The 21,525-nt window shown below is 39.5% G+C and overlaps 1 protein-coding gene across 14 annotated transcripts in view; it reads left to right on the forward strand.

The window, feature by feature from the left end:
- CLIP4 (CAP-Gly domain containing linker protein family member 4) overlaps window positions 1-21,525 on the forward strand; it is a 75,468-nt gene that overhangs the window by 51,437 nt on the left and 2,506 nt on the right. For 8 of the 14 annotated variants that reach the window (XM_065589324.1, XM_005289533.3, XM_065589322.1 and 5 more), the window contains 9 exons: window positions 212-330; window positions 4,633-4,869; window positions 6,895-7,030; window positions 7,824-7,961; window positions 11,869-11,955; window positions 16,527-16,661; window positions 18,841-18,964; window positions 20,171-20,235; window positions 21,438-21,510. In XM_065589324.1, the coding sequence (XP_065445396.1) occupies window positions 212-330; window positions 4,633-4,869; window positions 6,895-7,030; window positions 7,824-7,961; window positions 11,869-11,955; window positions 16,527-16,661; window positions 18,841-18,964; window positions 20,171-20,235; window positions 21,438-21,510 (1,114 nt within the window). Of the gene's footprint in view, window positions 1-211; window positions 331-4,632; window positions 4,870-6,894; window positions 7,031-7,823; window positions 7,962-11,868; window positions 11,956-15,872; window positions 16,014-16,526; window positions 16,662-18,840; window positions 18,965-20,170; window positions 20,236-21,437; window positions 21,511-21,525 lie in introns of all 14 variants that reach the window. The other 6 variants (XM_008174964.3, XM_065589320.1, XM_042848532.2 and 3 more) reach the window with 1 other exon arrangement.

Raw genomic sequence — 21,525 nt, forward strand, 5'->3', positions numbered from 1 at the left:
GATGCGATGTGCTATTTAGCTATTATTAGTTAGCATTATTCAATGACAGGAGGTAACTAAGGTAGAAGATGGGAGTTTGTAAAGAATATATATGTGTGTGTGTCTATATATGTAACTAGCATCTGGGTTACAGATAATAGTGCTTATTTATATGTTGAAATGTTTCAAGTAACACCTCTTCCATTCTCACTCATGTGATGTTTAATTGCAGATGTGGATGCCACCTGCAGTGACTTTGATTTTGGAACGGCTTTGCATATTGCTGCGTTTAACTTGTGTACTGCAGCAGTGAAGTGTTTACTGGAACATGGAGCGAATCCTGCCTTTAGGGTAAGGTGTAAGATTTCAGATGAATCAAAAGGATGAAAAGTAATTATTTTGACAGTTTAATGTTGCTGTAGCCAGGTTGGTCTCAGGATATGAGCAAGACAAGGTAGCAAAGATATCTTTTATTGGATCAACTTCTGTTGGCGAAAGGTTCAAGCTTTCAAAACTACCCAGAGTTCTTAATGTCTGGGGAAAGAAATAGCGTTTCTGTGCTAAATACAAGTTGGGACACAGTTAAGCATAATGGGTAACGTTAGGAGGTCCCTTGAAATAGGCCTGGTCTACACTGGTGGGGAGGAGGGTGATCGATCTAAGTTACGCAACTTCAGCTACGTGAATAATGTAGCTGAAGTCGACGTACTTAGATCTACTTACTGTGGTGTCTTCACTGCAGTAAGTCGATGGCTGACGCTCTCCCGTCGACTCCGCCTGCGCTTCTTGCCCGGGTGGAGTACCGGAGTCAGCAGGAGAGCACTCGGTGATCGATTTATCGTGGCTAGACTAGACGCGATAAATTGACCCCCGCTGGATCGATTGCTGCCTGTTCATCCAGCGGGTAATGTAGACAAGCCCATGGAGTGGGCAATAAGGGTTAGATTGTTTATGCAAAGGGGTTTGATGTGGGCCATTGAGGGTTAGCAGGCTGGTGTGTGTTAGGTTGTTGTAATGAGCCATGTCCTTGGTTTTAGTGTCTAGCAGTGTTATGAATTTAAGTTTCCAGGCTTGACTTTTGAAGGTGTTGCACAGATTTTCTTTAAGGATGAGTGTTGAAAGGTCAGATATGCAGTGATCACTTGTGAAGAGTGGTGGTCCATAGGTGTAAGGGATTTTTTGTCTTTTATGATTTTTCTGTGCGAGTTCATTCAAGAGTGTAGTGTCTTCGACTACAAGAAAGGGACCGAGAGACTTTATCCGTTGGGCCAAATGAACTGGAACCATAAACTCCCTGCACATTAAATCTCACCAAATGAGGGTCAACTCATCCTCATCATCGTATCCACTCATTATACTCAACACCCGAACATAGCTATTACATGAATATCATACCCTCATATCTCAATGTCTGTACTTTGACCCGTCAACCTTTTACCCCCAATCAGGGATATTGCAGATTATGTATTCCTTATGCCACCTGATCTTAAGCTGAACTTCGCACCCCTTGATAATCTGTACGTTATTCCCTGATAATCAGAAACTTCTATGCTTAAACTCTGTACTGTTCACTTTTTTTAAACATCATTTTAATTGACTGTCATTTAAGAAAACTTGTATGCAGTGGTGTTGTAGCCCTGTTGGTCCCAGGATGTAAGAAAGACAAGGTGGTTGATGAGAAAGTCATGTTTACACAGAGCTCTCCTTCTGGTCTGGGAAGTGTATTTAGCTGTGACACTCTGAATACAAGGCTGAACAGATTGTTTAGCATAAGTAGTTAACACATATTTCAAGGGAACATTCAAGGTGAAGTGTCCAGTTAACCTCTCCAGTCATAAGGAGGAAATGAAGGAGGGGGAAAAGCTGGGGTGTGTGATTATCTGAGTTCTCTGTTCTCATCCTCAAAGGAAATCTGCATAACACCTTCAAAGGATGAGTCTGGGAATTTAAATTTGTAATTTTGCTAGATACTAAAAACCATGAACTAAATACATACATTGAATTCATGGCTTTTTACAACAATCTGTAACAACGTCCTCTCCCCCCAGCTTTTCTTTTTCTTCCTTTCCCACTCTGATTGGAGAGGTGTTAACTGGCCACCTCACCTTGAATGGTCCCTTGAAAGGTTCTTTGTAAGATGCGCATAACAGCGTATGCTAAGTAATCTTTCACAGCTAAGTACAAGGTGACACTCTGCATATACCTACACTGCAATGAAAAAACCATGGCTGGCCTGTATCACCTTGTCTTGCAGGGCTCAGGTAACTGTGTGCCCCAGTGTCTATACTATCCCATAATTGAACAGCCCCTTAGCCTGCGCCCCGTGAGCCTGAGTCAACTGACACGAGCCAGCCATGGGTTTTTAATTGCAGCATAGACATACCCACTGAATACATTTACCAGTCCTGAAGAAGAGCTCTGTGTAAGCTCAAAAGTTTGTCTCTCTCACCAGCAGACCTAACTTGTCTATCTTCATTTAAGAAAAATAGTCACACACACAAAAGAGTAACAACCAGTCCTGGGTTTTGGTCACGTGAAAATGTATTATATTGAGTGGTATTGCCTGAAAGTCATTGGTAATTAATTTTGGAAGATTTTCCTTTTGGGGCAGTTGTGATCTGTTATGTATCCAACCCTAGATTTCTGTCAAGATCCAGTTCTGTCTAAAAGTCAGTTTAGCCACATTCCTCAGATTTTCCCATTACTGTATGAATGCCTGTCTTTTTATTGGTTAGTGCTCCTTTGTCCCCTAAAGTAGCCATTATCACATAGCTGTACCTCCGTTCAGAAACATAGGAATGCAACCTAAGATCATCACAAATGCTGTGTATTAATAGTCTTGCCCTAATCACATGAGCCCAAACACAGTCTCTCTGACAGATCTGAATGCCACTTGTGCATGGGGAAAGAGTCTTGTGGTGGATGCTGAACCTGAATCTCCCATATTGCAGATTAGTAACTCTGACTTTGTTCTGAAGGAAACAAGGGTGGCTTCCGCAATAGACGCTCCTAAGAAAGAAAAGATTTGGAGTTATGGAAATATTAAGATGTGGGATTTTGGTTATAATTATCAATGTGTTCATTAAGAATAGTGCCTTGTTTGCCTTTATACATTCAGTTGTATGGCTTCAAAACAGTTTAATGAGTACCTCCTCAACTAGTGATCCCTGGAAAAAAGGAGAGATTTTGCCACACCTATCATATTTAATGATCTTCCACAAGCTCTTGCATGTTTTCCTCCTACAGCTGTTCTGCTAAAAACAATCTGTCTGTGGCAAATTGTGGGTGTGCCTGGACCATGTTACTAAAGAGAGAAAATGAAAGAGCTTACTGTATTATTTTAAAATAATTCCATAAGATCTTCCATCACAGTATCCAAACTTGCATGTTCCTTGTAGCTGCCATTTGTACTTCTGCTGATACTGAATGAGAGAGCCAGTTTTAAACCTTTAACAGTCTCAATTGTAAATGCTTCTAGAAGTGTTTGATTTGCTCATTTTAAAAATTGCATTGTGGGTCAGTCTTCATGCTCCATCAGTTGTTAGTGTATGTACTTGGATTGCACTGTCCATTAGGAGCTAGACTAAGAGCGTCCATGTTTTTCCACACATAGAATGTCTGTCTTCTAAGGCCTGTCAATACTAAAGTACAGCTCTCATTTGCACTGTGGGGACTGTCATTTATCATGTTTTTTACAGTGGGTCCCAACCTGGATCTCAACCTGTTATCCTTTAGATGCTATCATAATATAAATGCTAAATAATAATCTGACCTTGATTACAACAAGCATAGCTAAATTGTCCATGAGGCAGCTGTTTTCACATACAGTCATGGCAACCTTGTTTGTGTCTGCTGCAGCTACCATGCTGTCTAACAGGCTTTGTATCCTGCCTTCTGGGAAAGTCTAGGTAGCTGTTTTATATTGTCTTGAAATAAAGTTTCCAGGATGCATGCATGCAGCATCTGGACAGTGTACGTTGGGATGGACTAGCACATAACTGAGAGACAGGAGGACCAGTAAACTGGGCCACAACGATGTGGCAACTTAGGCACTGAGAATGAAGCATTGTTAGCTCCCTAGTTACTAACCAAATACTAGGCATCCAGTGTTGTGAACAGACACAAGCCATGTTAGAGCCAAGCATAGCACAACCTAGTTAAAAACCTTGTGAAAAATTGTAGCATAGACCATGGTTTGGCTCGCCATATCAAATTTGGTAATGATGGAAAGCCATTGCCAGCTAGTAGCTTTTCAGTGGGCTGCTCTTGGTCAACTAGTTCCAGGGACTATATATAATATAATTCTTTTTCAGCGAGCAAATATAAATTGTATTAAGGCCACTTGGAGAATCCTTAGTTTGTGTGTCAATGATGGTATGGAAACTTTCAGATCATTGCAGTCTGTTTTCTTAGTCCTTCATAACATGCACTTTAAAATGCTGTATTTTGTCTCAGTCAAATGCTTATTTTATATTATTATATATATACATGTTTGAAAATTTTGGCTGCTGGTTACTAACAACAACAACAACAACAACAAAAAAAAGGTAGCAAGGGGATTTTAAATCTTATAAATGGACACTACTTCTGCACAGCCAAGTTTTGGCCTGTCTTTATGTTAAGTCTTTTCATTATTCTACCTTGTTTATGTAGAATGACAAAGGACAGATTCCAGCAGACGTGGTTCCTGATCCAGTAGATATGCCATTGGAGATGGCAGATGCTGCAGCAAGTGCAAAAGAAATCAAGCAGATGCTGTTGGATGCAGTGCCTCTGTCATGTGACATCTCAAAGGCCATGCTTCCAAACTATGATCATGTCACTGGCAAGGCCATGCTTATGTCACTTGGCTTGAAACTGGGAGATCGTGTTGTTATCGCAGGACAAAAGGTAAGTGAGTAAATTTGAAACTGCACAAGTAATCTCCTGTGAATTGGGCATTTGTAGTACGCTTGAAACTGATTTCTTATCTGTAAATGTAAAATAACTTCTGGAAGATATGAAATACGGGTGGCAGTAGAGATGCGAAGATATTTCTATTGCTGGAAAACAGGTTGAAAGGAAAATCCCCTCATGAGAAGCTGAAAGCTTATGTAGTAGTGAAACTTTTTCACTGTTGTGAAAAGCAGGTTTTGGCAGGCAAAATCTGTATTTTGTACCTGCAAACCCTTAACAGTCCATCATAATAAATAAGTGAGTCTTAGACTTTATAGTGTGTGGATCCAAAATGCTGCCAGGGCTCACAGATACCATTTGCAGGATCTTGTGACAGGAATTTATATTCTGTAGAATTAATCTAGTTTCCATTCCAGAAACTGGTAAAAGGTACGTTTAATTCTGCTTAGCCATTAGTTATTTAATTGGTACAATGCAGCTAACATCTTCTTTGATGAAACACTGCCGTGTTATAGAGGTAGCAATATAATCTAAGGAACAATGAGAACTTTAGTTAAATAACTGCAGCTCAAATTTTAATTGCTTTAAACTAGAGAAGTTTGGAAAAGTGTTGTTCTATTGGTAACTATATTGGTTTATATCAGGGGTCGGCAACCTTTCAGAAGTGGTGTGCCGAGTCTTCATTTATTCACTCTAATTTAAGGTTTTGCGTGCCAGTAATACATTTGAACGTTTTTAGAAGGTCTCTTTCTATAGGTCTATAATATTTACTTTACAGACAACAATAGTTTAGTTATATAAGGTTTCAAAATGTTTATGAAGCTTCATTTAAAATTAAATTAAAATGCAGAGCCCCCCGGACCGGTGGCCAGGACCCGGGCAGTGTGAGTGCCAATGAAAATCAGCTCGCATGCCACCTTTGGCACACGTGCCATAGGTTGCCTACCCCTGGTATATATGAAGTCATATACTTTTTTCCTCTTCTTGTAGGTAGCAAGGACTTAGAAATGATTTAAAAGCTATAGGATTTTTTTAAAGATTGCCATAAGCACACATGCAAACTTTGCAGAAAAATCTATTTATAAGAGCAGAATTCAGCATTTGGGTTTTCATGCACCTGTGACAACAGTACTTGCATATTTGATTTTTCTAATTTTTATTATATTAACTTTAGATTGATAATTTGTTCTTTTCAATTCAAAAACTTTCCCTCGCAGTGTATGAAGCAGTTTCCATTTTGAATTTGCATTTGATATGTTATTGAAATTGTGTCAGGAAAGGTGACACAATCATTAGCTATACAAAAGGCATGCTAACTGAAATATATACAAGAAACTGCTTGTTCTGACAAGATAATTAACATATGAAAGTTGTTTAGCCAGAAACCATTACACAATGAAAGCGAAGAAGAAAATAACAGCCATCAAAAATACTCGAGCTGCGAGTCAATAAAACCTCAGAACAAGAAGAAAGAAATTTTTACTTATTTCAGTTACATACATAGAATGCTAGTTTTTATTTTGACATTGCACTAAAGCACTCTCCCTCCCCGTGAGGGTGGGCCTGGGCCTCAGTCATGCCTTCTGCATCCGGTAGAGGCCTGTATTCTTCAGGATACTTAAGCATGTGCCTAACTTTAAGCAGGTGAGTTACCCTTTGAAGTCAAAATGAATGAACCTGCTTAGTAAGACGTGCACTGAAGTACTTTGCTGAAGTGATGGCATTGTCTAATGGTACATCTTGTTTGTGACTTCTTTCTGTTGTGATAACTGCCAAAAAATGCTGCTTTTGTTCAATCTCAGGTGACTTAGTCGTGTCTCTTATATCTTAGAACACATACTGGCTGGCATTTTTGAAGGAAAAGGATCTCTGCCCTCAAGGAAGGCAGAGGAATGTGAAAGTGGCAATCTGAATAGTGATCATGGATCTGGAGATGACTTACTATCTTACATAGTGTCTAATAGACATGGTATTTATTTATTATTCACAAAGTCATTCTGTGTTAATTCCTTTCTTTAGGTTGGTACATTAAGATTTTGTGGCACAACAGAATTTGCCAGCGGGCAATGGGCTGGTGTAGAGCTGGATGAACCAGAAGGAAAGAATGACGGAAGTGTTGGAAAAGTCCAGTACTTCAAGTGTGCACCAAGATGTGGTATAACTTTATTTTCTAGATGTTTTACAGATACTTTGGAACCTTAAGTTAAAAAAAAAAAAAAAAGAAAAGGAAAAATATTGGTTTGATTAGACAAGGTGTCTGTGGGTCAATAAATACAAATTGTTTGTCCCAGATTTTTCTATTTTGTAAATTCCTTTAACTGCTCCTAACTTTATCAGTTCTAAGTGTTGCAGAAGAAGCCATTTCTGATTACTTCCTTGAAACTGCAATGTAGTATCTTCATTGGTTATTGGCTTTTCTCACAACCATAGTGTAATTGTTTCTTTTCTATTTGACATTTTCTCTCATAGCTTACTTGGCCTTCCTCTTTGAAAGAGATTCGTTGGAGCATTCATATATTCTTCCTAAAATTTTCTCTCCATCAAAGGAATGTGATGTAGTCTCTCTTCTTTGTTTGTCAAATTGAGGTGTCTGTGTTGTAAATTTGCCTGGCATTTCATTTCCACCTGTGAGATGATGCAGGAGCTTGTGCTGAGGGATGTTCTACCTCTGTTTTCAGCTTAGCCACAAGCATTCTTTGTGATGCTGGGCAGAGCACTGAGGCACAGGATAGAGTAAATGACTTTCCTATCTATAAAATAGGAATCGTACTTCCCTACCTCACCAGCTGTGAGTATAACAATCCATTAATTGAGGTACTGAGATACTTCGTTAAACAGAGTAACCTAAGAAAGAATAGCTAGATTTTTTTTGTTGCGTGACTGCTTCTCCTGGTTTACATACTGCATACAGAAAGAGATGCGTCTCTCTCTTTTTTTTTATTCTCCAGGTATCTTTGCACCTCTTTCTAAAATAAGTAAGGCTTCAGATCACAAGAAGAATTTTGTCAGAAGTCCTTCCACACGATCTACTTTGGTCAAGTCCAAGAAAATTGATGTAACGCACATAACTTCAAAAGTGAATACTGGTAAATATTTTTTTTGTTATAAAGCTAGTCTCTCCAAAAATCAGACGGTAATTTTGCATATCTTTATATTAAAATCCTAGCTTGTGGTTAATTCATCCTCTTGGAATAAGAAAGGAGTATGACATTTATTAATTATGCCTTCTCGTTAACTGAAGTTGTTGGTGCTGAGAGGTGTTGAGCATCTGTCGCTCACATTGAAATAACTTTGAACTGCAGGTGCTTATGGCTCAGGATCAGGCCCTATGGCTCAATCACAGTAACAATTAATGTTCTACCATATGGTATGTCACTGTACTAGAGCACTGTTGTGCTATGCCTTTTTACAGTCCCCTGCAGCATGATGTAACATTGATTGCTGGAAGGTAAGAGATGGGACTAGTTACACCGTTGCCCAATTCTGATAAGACAATTGCTATGACTTTTTCTAGGGCTGAGCCAGGGGAATCGGTAGAGTGACTAACGGGTCTATTCTCAGTGAATGGTCATTTTGGTGGTATAATATACCAAGGGGATCTAACATTACATATTGATGTACTGTTCGGGAAAGGCTTACCATAGCACACACTCTCTGAAGCTTTTAAAGCTGTTTGTGATTGGAGATGATATCTGTAAATGTCTAAAATCTCTTTGCTTTAATTACGTAGATTTTATTTGACTTGATCAGCAGGCTTTCAAACTGTTGAGGAAAACAAATTGAAATGCTAATTTATATGCAGCTGTGTATAAGTATTAAAATATTGTAAGAAGTATTAACACCAATTTCTTCAATAAAAACCCTTCAGGCAAAAATAATTAGAAGCTATTTTAATAACTACATTATGTGTCAAGGGAATGAATTAGTTCACCTGAGAAATGAAGCATATATCTGGAGGGGATGGATATTCTTGTGTTTAAGTCCGTGGGTGGGGGCTTAGGAGATCTGGGTTTAATTCCTGGCTCTGTCACAGACCTCCTGTGTGACCTTAGTTTAGGCAAATCACTTACTCTCTCTGTGTCTCAGGTCCCCATCTGTAAAGTCAAGATAATATTCCTTTTCCTCCACCCTTTGCCTTTCTTGTCAATTTAGCTTCTAAGCTCTTTGGAGCAGGGACTCTCATGTGTTTGTACAGTGCCTAGCATATACAAATGGGCCCTGATCTTGATTAAATGATGTAAAAATAATGCTATTATATGTATTGTTTTATAATTTCCCCTCTCTCTCAGTCCTGTCCAGTTGGACCCTTTATAATAAAGCAGCATGACTTTACAGGTGGAGGAGTATACATATATTCCTACAAAATTATTAAAATCCTCTAAAACATTCCTTTTTTAACTGTAAAATATGCAGCATATACAGACTACATGATGGGATGGTGGAATACATTTCTTTAGCAGTGATTTGGGATAACTTGCAAAAGTCATTTGACTCTCGCTGTCATGTCTATGTGGTAGACATGTGCTGCTCTGTGACCATTAAAAATAATTGGACATCTACAATTTTCTACACACTGACATACTTCACACTTTCTGAAATTCTCTGTCTGACCTTTACTAGAAATGGGGCATTTGAATAGTATAAGTTGCATGGTTACGATTTGATCTGAAAAATGACATGCTCCACAGAGCTCATCTTTTTTTGAAATGCCTTGTCCTAATCATATCAACTTAGACAATTAACTTAACATCCAGGCAGTTTAACATGATGTGGAAAAACTGACACCTTGCATAAAATGCTACACTTCAGTAAAATAATTACATTTGTTTGCAAAACTGTAAAATGGATGGCATAAGCTATCTCTTTCTATAAAACATTTTGGCTGTTTGGTCACTCAGAGTATTGTGAGGCATAAGACAGCTGTTTGTTAAGATTGAGCTATGATTTATTTTCAAAAGATCTTGACTAAAATGGAAAAGGATTGTTTTCCTCTGAGGCAATGCATTTGTGACAACAGTTTGTGATGAACCTGTGTTTTGACACAGCTGTGCCTAGCCATCTTTATACATCCAAAAATTTGACATTTGCTTTAAGTAAAAATCAGAGTAAGTTATACATGGTACACCCACTAGGGCTTACATGTGTAAGCAGTATCAGTGAGCTGCCATTGTAAGATATTCTTAGGCCAAAGGGCCCATTTATCTTAGGGCTGGTCCACACTAAGCCCCCAGTTCGAACTAAGATACGTGAATAACGTAGCTGAAGTCGAAGTATCTTAGTTCGAACTTAAAGGTACTTACCGCGGGTCCACACGCGGCAGGCAGGCTCCCCCATCGACTCCGCCTACTCCTCTCGCGGAGCAGGATTACTGGCGTCGACAGCGAGCACTTCCGGGATCGATTTATCGCGTCTAGACAAGACGCGTTAAATCGATCCCAGAAGATCAATTGCTTGCCGTCGAACCAGCAGGTAAGTATAGACGCACCCTTAATGTGCTTGGTGGATTCACTTGCTAGGTGGAAGATTAAAGTTGCAAATACAGAGCTTTCTTTTGAAACGTTTACTTGCATTACTGGAGTAAATTTCTTCAATGTCTTAACCACCAGTAAATTATTTGCATTACAGGCCATGCAAAATCATTAGTACATCTTCTATAAACATTGTAGATAGACTGCAGAGTTCTGTCAAACCTTACTTTTAATATTGTATATAGATATTTTTAATGCTTTTTTATTTGTACTTTTGGTATTTGTGGTAAAAATATTTGCTCTTTAAGTAGTCCATTAGATTTTATCAATAATAGTCACCTGATCACAATAAGTACTGGGACTAATCAAGGATTTTCTGTTATAAAACATATCTCCGGCCATGAACAATGTTCTCACATGTCTGACTCTTAAGGCTGAAATATAAAACACCTTTAAATATAATGCAGTCATAAATAAGTACCAAAATAATATATCATCTGGGCTAAGCCAATAAATATAATTAAATAAAAAGTCCGCTTTGCCCTCATCGCTAGTACCAGCAAAATCGCCCGGAAGGTTTTGTTCTCTTTGCCTAGTCGTGGCAGACAACCACTTATGAATACAAAATAACTTGTCCATGAAGCATGTATTTAAGCAGCAATATTAGGTCAGACATGTTGTTACATTGTTGCTATGTAGTGTAATAGGCTCTTTAATTAGATTAATATTGGCATATTCAATCCATTTTCGTAGGCTTGAAACTAAAAGTTATGTCGTTGAAACTCAGATTTGTATAAATACATGCATACATAGAAATTATAGATTGAACAGTTGGTAGTCTTATTCCAATAGTAAAAGCAAAAATGTTCAGTTTTGAGTGTGTTTAAGGAAATCAGAATTTTGTGATTTTTAAAGGATTTTTTTGTTCACTCGTGTTAACTCAGATTGTTTCAATATAAACATTTGGCAAGCAATTTGTTTATAATATGGCTTGATTGCTTTGGAGCGTTTTTAAGTGTCAGTGGTTTAACATGGTTGGTAAATTATTTTACAACTAGAAGTTTTATATAAAAATACTGTGGTTTTGTAGTACTCATATTTGAAGAATCACATTTTACAAGTACTAAATAAGCATCCTGAAACCTGTAAATTAGGCAGACCTTTGCCCCATTTCACAGGTGGGTGAAGAGAGGGATGGGAGAGAGCACAGAGAAGTTGTGGCTTGCCAGTGGTGACACAGGAAACTAGTATCAGTCAGGATTAGGACATAAATCCTTATTTTCCCAGTACCACGTTCTAAATATTAGATATCACACTCTTCTGTAAAGATTACTAGTGTCTATAGTATGTATGTAGAACAGTTGGATTGAAATGATGGACTTGGAGGTTTCATCGTTTATTCAGTGATCTACAAACCCAGTACTGTATCTGTTTGCATATGTGTTTTTTTTTGTAAAATTATTAATTGTTAATTGCCGGGATATTTCCTGACCCTATTTGTTTTTTGTCTTTTTTTGTATCCTAGGCTTAGCTACATCAAAAAAAGATAGTAGTTCTGAATCCACCTTTTTGGCTACTGAAGAAGGAATGAAAATTATGCCTGGTAAAGAAGGTAACTAAATTCCCCTTGTTGATTCATTTTGGGCCAATTCTGGGTAGGGCAAAGGAAGTATCGCATCTCTCTTCCTTCCCCTACCCCTCTTCACGGGCACTCAAATATGCTGCAAAAGCAGTGCTAATGTATACTTGCATTCTAGTTCCAAGCAGCCCTGTACACCTGTCTGCTAGGAGCAGGATTAATCTGAATGGGACCAATGTGATGCCGTTGTGAAAAAGGCTAATGCAGTCCTAGGAGGAGTCCAGCGAGGTATTCCCAGTAGAGCTAGGAAAGAGTTAGTACCATTATACGAGGCAATGGTGAGACCTCATCTGGAATAGCGAGTGCATTTCTGATCTCCCATGTTCAAGAAAGATGAATTCAAACTGGAACAGGTGCAAAGAAGGACTACTAGAGTGATCAGAGAAATGGAGAACCTACCTTACGAGAAGAGACAAGGAGGTTGGCTTGTTAGGCCTAACAAAACAAAGGCTGAAGGGAGATATGATTCCTCTCTATAAATACACCAAGTGGATAAACGCTAGCAAGGGGCGGAGTTGTTTTAAGTTAAGGGCCGATACTGGCACTAGAACAAATGGATATAAACTGGCAATCAGTAAGTTTAGGCTTAAAATGAAACAAAGGTTTCTAACCATCAGAGGAGTGAAGTTCTGGAACGGTCTTTCAAAGGGAGCGCTGGGGGCAAAAAAACGAACTTTTTTGGAGGCTGAGCTGGTGGATGAGTCTCCTTACAATGGCATATGGCCCATTGCGACTGCTAGTAGCAAATCTCTCCAGTGGCTGGCGATTGGACACTAGATGGGGAGAGTTCTGAGTTACTACAGAGAATTATCTCCCACCTGTCTGGCTGGTGGGTCTTGCTCATATGCTTGGGGTCTAATCGCCATATTGGGCGTCGGGAAGGAATTGTACCCCCAGATTGTCAGAGACCCTGGGTTGGTTTGTTCATTTCTATTTTTTTTTTTTTTTTGCCTACCTCTCCAGTGTGGGGTCTGGGTCATTTGCTTGTTTGAACTAGAGTGAATGGTGTATTCTCTATAACTTGAAGTCTTCAAATCCAGATTTGAGGCCTTCTGTAACTCAGCCAGAGGCTATGGGCCTATTACTGAAGTGAGTGAGTGAGGCTGTGCCCTGTGACGTGCATGAGGTCAGACTAGATCATCATAATTAAGGCTGTGTGCCCGTCATGGAAGTCACGGGTTCTGTGGGCCAGCTGCACGGGCTGCTGCTGGGGCAGTCTCGAGCCACTGCCTCCCACCCCCCAGCAGCAGGAGTAGTAGTTTGGGTGTGGGAGGAGGCTCAGGGTGGCAGGCACCACCCCTGCCGCTCCCATTGGCTGCTGTTCTCGGCCAATGCGAACTGCGGAGCCGGGGGTTCGTGGCAGAAGCAGCACGCAGTAACTTCCTGGCTTTCCCTCCCCTTAGGAGCTGCAGGGACGTGCCGGCCGCTTTTGGGGACCCGTGCGGGCCGGGTAGGGAGCCTGCCAGCTCCGCCAACCCTCACCCCCCAGCATCAGTGGGAGTCCCAGTCTGCACACTGCCCGCCCCTCCCCCAGCACCCGCAGTGCCCCCTGGGCCGCCACACACCCTCTCCCCCCACACCTGCGGCCCCCGGTTAAAATTTTAGTTAGGGGTATATAGTACAAATCATGGACAGGTCACAGGCCGTGAATTTTTGTTTACTGCCTGTGACCTGTCCATGACTCTTACTAAAAATACCCATTACTAAGACGTAGCTTTAATCATGATGGTCCCTTCAGGTCTTAGTCTGAGTCATATGGCCCGCTGCCAGGGCAGCATGGCATGGCAGATATATGTATAACCCTGGAGCCCAGCCCCTAAGCCTTAGGTTCTGTCTAAGAAAACCACGTCATGCTGCAGATGATCTGTAGAACAGCCTTTTTGTAGGTTTTGGTGGATCTTTCTCCCTGTGTTCCTGCTGCTGGCTGCATGTATTCCAATGGGAACTATGTTCAACAAGTACCAGAATTTTGACCCTTTTATTACTTGTATGTTTGAGCGTTGAGTAACAAATTATAACGGTGTAACAGCATTTTTAGATTCGTCTTCTGTAATGTAATCATTTCAAAAACATTTTCAATCTTTAAAAATATTATTTTAACTTTTTAAATTGGAATCCAGTCTCTAATGATCTATAGGTTTATAATTGGCTAGTGACTTCTGATGCTTCGGTTTTTGGGTGCTCAACTTGACAACGCAAAGGGGTCTGATTCTCAGAGGGTGGTTGCTCAGCACTTTATAAAAATCCAGCCCCCCCAACGTTTCTCAAGTTGAACATGTATTATATTACTATTTGCCTTTGAAGATTTTGAGTATTTACAGTTATTTAAAACAAAACAGAAACCTACCCTTCATCTGACTGACTGTATTTTTTCTTGAGGAAAAAAAAATTTTTTTTTTCTCATCCCAAAAGTTTCAGTTCATGAACAGTTACTAGTTAGATACCGGGTTTCAAGATGTAGGAGCCTAACTACTTTAGGCATCCATATCCCTAATGAGGCACCTAAATAACTGGCTTAATTTTCAAAAAGTGCTGAAAACCCAGCCACTTCTGACTTCAGTCAGAGGTGCTTGGTGCTCAGCATTTTCGAAAATTGGGCTACCTAATTGGGTGCCTAAATATGGACGTTAGGCATCCACTTTTTAAAATCTTGAACTTGGAATGTTACTTTTGCACGCTCAGAATCACTATTTTTATACTTTTTTAGTTCATGTTGAGACCACCAGTATCTTAACTTTGGAGCCTTTGGGTTCTTGTATTCTTTCCTTAGGTACCCCATTCTTTAATCTGTGTTCTGGCTCACAGCAGTTGCACTTCATATTTTTTGACTTACCTCCCCCACCCCACAAGATAGAGGATATAGTGATATGAATACTGAATCTGTCCTAGCGCCAACCATGTGGAGATCTCAAACACTGAATGAGAGAGCTTCACAACCAGGGCTTTGGAGCGGAGCCCGGAGCTGGAGCGCGGAGCAGCTCCGGAGCAGTGGAGCTGCAGGTTTTTGCCTGGAGCTGGAGCGGAGCCGGAGTACAGCTCCAAAGCCCTGTTCTCACAACAGCCCTGAGAGTCAGATAAGCAGCATTATCTCTAATTTCATAGATCGGAAAACTGAGGCACAAAGAGGTTAAAATCTTGCTTCACAGTCAGTTGGTACATCTACACTTTGAGCTGGTGGGATCATTTCCAGCTTGAAGAGACATACCCAGGCTAGCTCTGATCAAGCTAACATACTAAAAATAGTGTCTCGCCTCAGTGTCAGGAGCTGCCCCGCATATGATCAGAGCTAGCATGGGTATGCCTCCATGAGCTGGGAATTATGTCTCCAGCTTGAGGTGGAGACATACCTGGTGTTACTTTTGAGCTGAAAAGGAGAGAGCTAAAAGCAAAAGTTGAAACGGGACCAATCTTATTGAATATGTTCACAAATGGAGATAAGTGATTTATCTCCCATTCTTCTTTGATCGTAAGGATTTGAATGTTAATACAGTGTATATAATGCATACATTAGGCAGTGGTCCACACACCATTACTCGCCAACAAAAATGTCACTTTCCCTACTTCTCATCAACCATTTAATAAACTGGATACTGAGAGTGAGGTGATGAGGGCTCATATTACTAATTCTTCATTCGTTTAACAACTGTACCCTAGAATATTTACCAGCACATCAAGAAGTATTATAAATACCTAAAAATAATCTACTGGTCTGAAAATAAATGGATAAAGTTCGTGCTGTGAAGTATCAACTTTGCCTTTTAATTGGTTGCTCCCTTGCTTGCTTTGTAAATTAATGAGGTTGTTCTGTATCATACATGCTTGTTTGCTTTAGTTGACTTGTCCTTTCCTGCTTACCATCTCTGGATAATTATTTGCATTACCTCTGTCAGCTTTCCTTGGATCCAGCAGTTCTTCCTCTTCCACTACCTCTTTAGAGAGCAAACCGAATCCGCCCAAGAAATGGAACTCAACTAACAGCACTAAAAAGGCAGTGCCTAAAGTAGCTTCTACCTCATCTAAAAGCAGTGCTGGTACTGTATCTGTTGTATTATTAAAGAACACCGTCACAGGCTGGAAATAGGGATGGCAGGTCAGTTAACTGTTTGGTCAAATATTCGTATAAATGTACTTGCTTTTGCTTTGTCACTGCTTGGGGTGATAACTTAGAGGAGGCACTTGTCAGATAGTTAGTCCTTAAACTTAAGTTTTGTATTTTTGTAACATTTTTACTATTAGAAAATTTGCGGAAGAAGGTGCTGTTCTTAGTCTCACTTACAGATGAACTGCACTTTGGACTATTACTGCAACTTCTAACGCCCAAGTAAACCTTAAATCCAGCATTTTTTAATTAGACTGAATACCCACTGAAGCAAAGGAATGTTTTATCTAAGCAGTGTGTGTGGAACCAGGGCCTTGTGTTAAGAGCATATATGAATATTTGACCGGTCGGTTGGCTGACTCTCTGCTGAGACCTCATGATGTACTCCTCTTTGCATTTCAAAACTGCCACTGTCCTAATTTCAGTTTTTCCCTTCATTAAACAGGACTGAATAATGCTTCTCCATCTACAAGAAAAAACCCTTTTGATGAAGGAGAAATTCAGCTTGGAGACAAAGTGCTAGTGGTAGGGCAGAGAACTGGCACTGTTAGATTCTATGGGACAACAAAGTTTGCACCAGGTAATTTATCTGTTCTTAAAATACATTGTAGAATCAGAGTTATGTCCTAGGAACAATATAAATGTTTGGACCTTATTATTTAAAATAGAAATCCAACAATTTAAGAGTTCTATCTCAATTTCACTTTATTGTAATTGAATATTTGACTTTGACATGGAGCTGCTAGAGTAATGGAGAAGATGGTACAGTATTTTAAATTGTGACTGCCACTTGACATTGTAGTCGTTCTCAGAAAGTACAGTAATAATATTCATTTTCTTAAGGCGGCACACCTTTTTTTCCTCTGGGCTTTTATATGCAGCTGTTTTTGACCACACTGATGTCTTGCGTTACTGAAGCTCTGCTAGAACATTTAGTGCTCTTCACTTTTTAGATGTGTCATGGTGATATATTGAGCTTTTTGAGAGTTTTTGTTTGAATTCAGTTACTTGTCAGGACCGTTTTTTGTATTTTTATGCCCGATGAAGTTACCGATAACTAGAGAACTTACCTGCTGGAAATTCCCCCCCCCCAGTATTCTATAGTTAGGTGTCTTCAGAGGGAAGTGGGTTGTCCTGAAACCATAGGAACTAAAACTTTTGAAAATGTATCCTTTCCAGCCAAATTATTCTTATGCTCTCCTGTCATTTTTGAGCTCTTTCATAATCCAAACCGCTGCCTAGAACATAACCATAAGGTTGAGGCAAAAAAGGTTCCATGACCCAATGTCTGCACTTTGGGTGACTGGTATATTTGTACCTCCAATAGTTTAAATCTCAAGCAAGTGGGCTTCCATTTAATGTGGCAATACCCTGTCTTGACACTTGGTGGTATCAGTATTTAAAAAAAATTGCTTAAGATAAAATGTCAGAATGAAATATCAGCAGGCACAAGCCACATTCATCATCTCAAGAAATATGTTCTGTGAAGCAATCCCCATTTAAGATGTCGTTATTCTCTAACTTGATAGGTTCTATCGAATCTATATTACTCTAATTGAAAAGCCAAAATAGTCTATTAACCTCAAATGGTTATGTTCCTGAATTTAACTTGTATTGTGGGAATGGATTTCCTGACTAGCTGAGTGGTCACCATGTACGTGGTGTTTTTTTTTTTTTTTTTTAAAGAAAACATCACCATTGCAACTCTTCACCTTTGAAACAGCCATATTTTAAAATGGCAAAAAGTAGCCAACGATACAGAGCTCTGCTTTCTGAGCAATTGTCAAAAACTTGCCCCCCTCCGCACCCCCCAGTTTATTTTTGGTGGCAATGCAGATCTTTTTCAAATAGTTTTGTCTCATCTGCCTTTGGTGGACAGGAAAGAAGGAACTTTTGATATATTGATCACTTCTAATTCATAGGTCACTGTTCTTATTTCTTCAGCTGATAATTAGTATTGCCCTTAAACCTGTAGCCTCAGCACCAAATTGCTTGAATTTAATTTTGAGTCTTTTGGGACTGGACAGCATAAGGATTGCTGATAGGATACAGAACTTCTCACCTTTGCGTAATTAGCTGACACTTATCACAGGTTGGTAGTGATCAAAGTTATTACCATCTGATGGCTGTTCAGTAGCCTGTGTGAAATGAATTGCTGGCCAATCCCAGTTCTTATACACTTGTATTTGTATCATAAAATCTACCTTGCAATTGGTAATAATTACTTCAGATTTTAGAGAGGGAAAAGGACTGAATGAGCATCGAGTGACATTTGAATCTTAGTAGTGGTCATTTGAGATCAGGATTAAGGCATAAGTGCAGAGAAATTGCCAGGACAGCTTTGTCAAACTGCTGTTTTCAGTAGCCTTAAATTCACTTAAATAAATTGCTTTTTATCTTTTCTGTTTGTCGCTAAAATAGGCCATTTTTCTTAAAATAGATTTAAGTTTCAAGTAATCAACAGTATTTCTAGTCTATTTTGAATAGACCATTCGTATCTCAGTGTATTTTAATATAATTTAGTTAACTGTTCTTATTTTTCTTCTGTATGTTAGTGGTGGCGTACATTTTGATTTGACTTAATGAGGTCACTTCTGGGTCAGGGAAATCCTGTCTCGGGTTTGGTTAAATACATAGATTGTTATGTATAAGTTAGTCATATGCACAAAAACTTGAACATCTGTTAACTATTTTAAGTACAAAATTTTAATGTTATCCCTGGGTAAAAGTAATATTGAAATTCCAAATTCCAACTGTAGGCTTTTGGTGTGGCATTGAACTGAATAAACCTCACGGCAAGAATGATGGTTCAGTTGGAGGGGTCCAGTACTTCAGTTGTCTCCCCAGATATGGCATATTTGCCCCACCAACCAGAGTGCAGAGGTGAGTAATGATACTGTTTTATGTCTGTGTCACAAAACGTTTTCTCACTTCCTCTCCAATGGGGAACAAACCAAAGAGGAAAAGCAATTATTCCCGCTGCTGGGGAGGTGGTAGATCCCCTTGGTTCTGAGACTAGGTTGTTGAAAGAGTACTAGTATGTCCCAGTACCAGTGCTATATAAACAGGAAGCATATCCAGGTGGCTGTTTCAGCAACCTCACAAATCTAAAAATATTTCATTCCATCCCATTGCCTCTACATCGAGTGATTAAATTTAGGGACGTAACTAATTCAGTAGATGCTTTCGAAAGCTCTCTCTTTTAGGGCCAAATCCTGATACTGTGAGCAGAATTCAAGTACAAGGATTCTGCCTGTGGATGCTATATAGCTTCCTGGTGGGTATAGATCTCACCAGTTGGATCACAGCCACTACCATTGGGCTTGGGGTAAGGAATGCCAGAGATAACCCTGTGCTCTCTAGCCATGTGTGCTTTTGATTGGTGGAGGAGCACAATGCTTGTGTCTAGTTACCATGACTGACATACCCATTCCACTTCCCCTTTTTCTTCTCCTCCAGTCTTCTAGTATGGCAAACCATCACAGAGTGATGCCCCACAGCATAAAAGATGATGCATAGTTTCCCCCTTTCTACTGTTGGGTTATAACACGCAGAGGAATCAGAACTCTATCTGTAGCGTTTAGATGTGTGTGTGTGTGTGTGTGTATGTATGTGTGTATATATATATATATATATATATATATATTATAATCATTTTCTGTTGCTGCATATGCTCTCAGGCAAACTTTCATCCTGCACCTTCAGTAAGACTTAAGATGTCTTCTGAGTTTTCTTGATCTTGAGCATACTGCACCTTTTCTGTATCCTTAGATACACACATGCAACATTTTATATTACTAGCTGTCGGTTGACAAGACTTTCTGTAGCAATGTATACAAGGAAGAGGTAAGGCCTCTGGGACTCTGAACTCTGCATTTACTGACTTATGGGCAACTAAAAGCTCAATCTATTTAGGATGAAAATTTAACCAGCATGGTGGGGAGGATTCAACCCTAAATTAATCCAACATATTAAGTCTTTTGAAAAACCTTGCAACAGATCTTTAGCCAAAATAGCCCAGCAATATATTTCTTAAAGTTGAAATTAAACAATATTAATTTGAGACTTTAACCCATTATCTCACTTTAGGTTAACAGGTTCCTTAGACTCCCTCACAGAAGTTTCAACAGGTAAAATGAATCATTCTTTCCCAGGTAAGAATCTGAGACGTGGGTCTGGTTTTTTTTGGATAGCCTGTAGAACATTTCTAGAAATTGCAGCTTCCTGGACATGCCACCCAGGTTCTTTGAATGGCCAAAGCAAAACAGACTTTTAGAGCAACCCAGATGCCCCAAGATGCATTGCTATTTGACTTCTCCCTCCTTTACTGACATTGATTGCCCAGTCGCTGTCTGCAAGCAGGATTGGAGTTAGGAGACTGACATGCTATCAGTTCCTTCAGTTGCAAAAATGGAGGAAGTAATTGCATCAGGCATTGGAATGTAACCCATCAATCCAGTGAATAAAAATGAATTTACTTCCTTGACCAGTTCTTTTGGTCCCTATTTATACATACTGGGGTTTTTGCTTGTACTAAAAAAACAAACAAAACCCTGGCTTCGGAATGGACTTACTGCAATAAATGGATATTTCCCCCTTTGTCTACTGTTGACTTAGAAAGTTGTTTTGAAAAGCTCTGGGTACTTTTTATGCACTCAATTGTATTATATAAAATACAAGGCACTTTGGCCCAATGGATAGAGTGCTAGGCTGGGACTCGGGAGCCAGGAGTTATTTTCCTGTCATGGCCCCAGACCTGCTGTGTGCCCCTGGGCAAGTGAACTTCCCCTCTTTCTGCGTCTGTTTACGCTGTAAGCTCTTTGGGGCAGAAACTGTGCCTTAATGTGTATTTTTACAGTGCTTGGCATGATAGGGTCCTGCGCTCAATTGCTACCATAGTACTCTTTTTACTGATGATAATTAAAATTCTTGCCAAAAATGTTACCATCTAATACAAAAAGAAAACAAAACCGAGGGCAGTGGGGGGCATAGAAGGGATTGTTGAGATCAGAATAGGGATGATTCACAGATAATTTGGGTTTGATACAGGGCTAGTGAATTATTTATGAAAAATTGGCATTTTTTCTAAACAAATTTTGTTATGGAAATTTTCAAAATTTTGATTTATTTATTTCTACCTACACCTTGTTCCTCTTCCTCCTCAAAATTCTTGAACATTTATTGGTTGTTATGGAATTTTTCACAACAAAATACTTACCGTTTCCCAAGCAGCTGTAGTTAGGGAGTAGTGGGGAGGGTGCTTAGCAAACGAGAAGGGAGCAAAGAAAGCGGTTGTGCACGTTTTATTTTTAAATCAAGCAGCTTAGTCACCTTATTTATTCACTTTCTCCTGTAGGTTTTAGACGAAGTTTAAGTACAACTTCTGCATCTTCACAGAAGGAGATAAACAGGAGAAACTCCTTTGTCAAGTGAGTGTTTGTTTA

Source organism: Chrysemys picta, chromosome 3, assembly GCF_011386835.1.
Source record: "Chrysemys picta bellii isolate R12L10 chromosome 3, ASM1138683v2, whole genome shotgun sequence".
In the NCBI taxonomy this organism is placed as follows: Eukaryota; Metazoa; Chordata; order Testudines; family Emydidae; genus Chrysemys; species Chrysemys picta.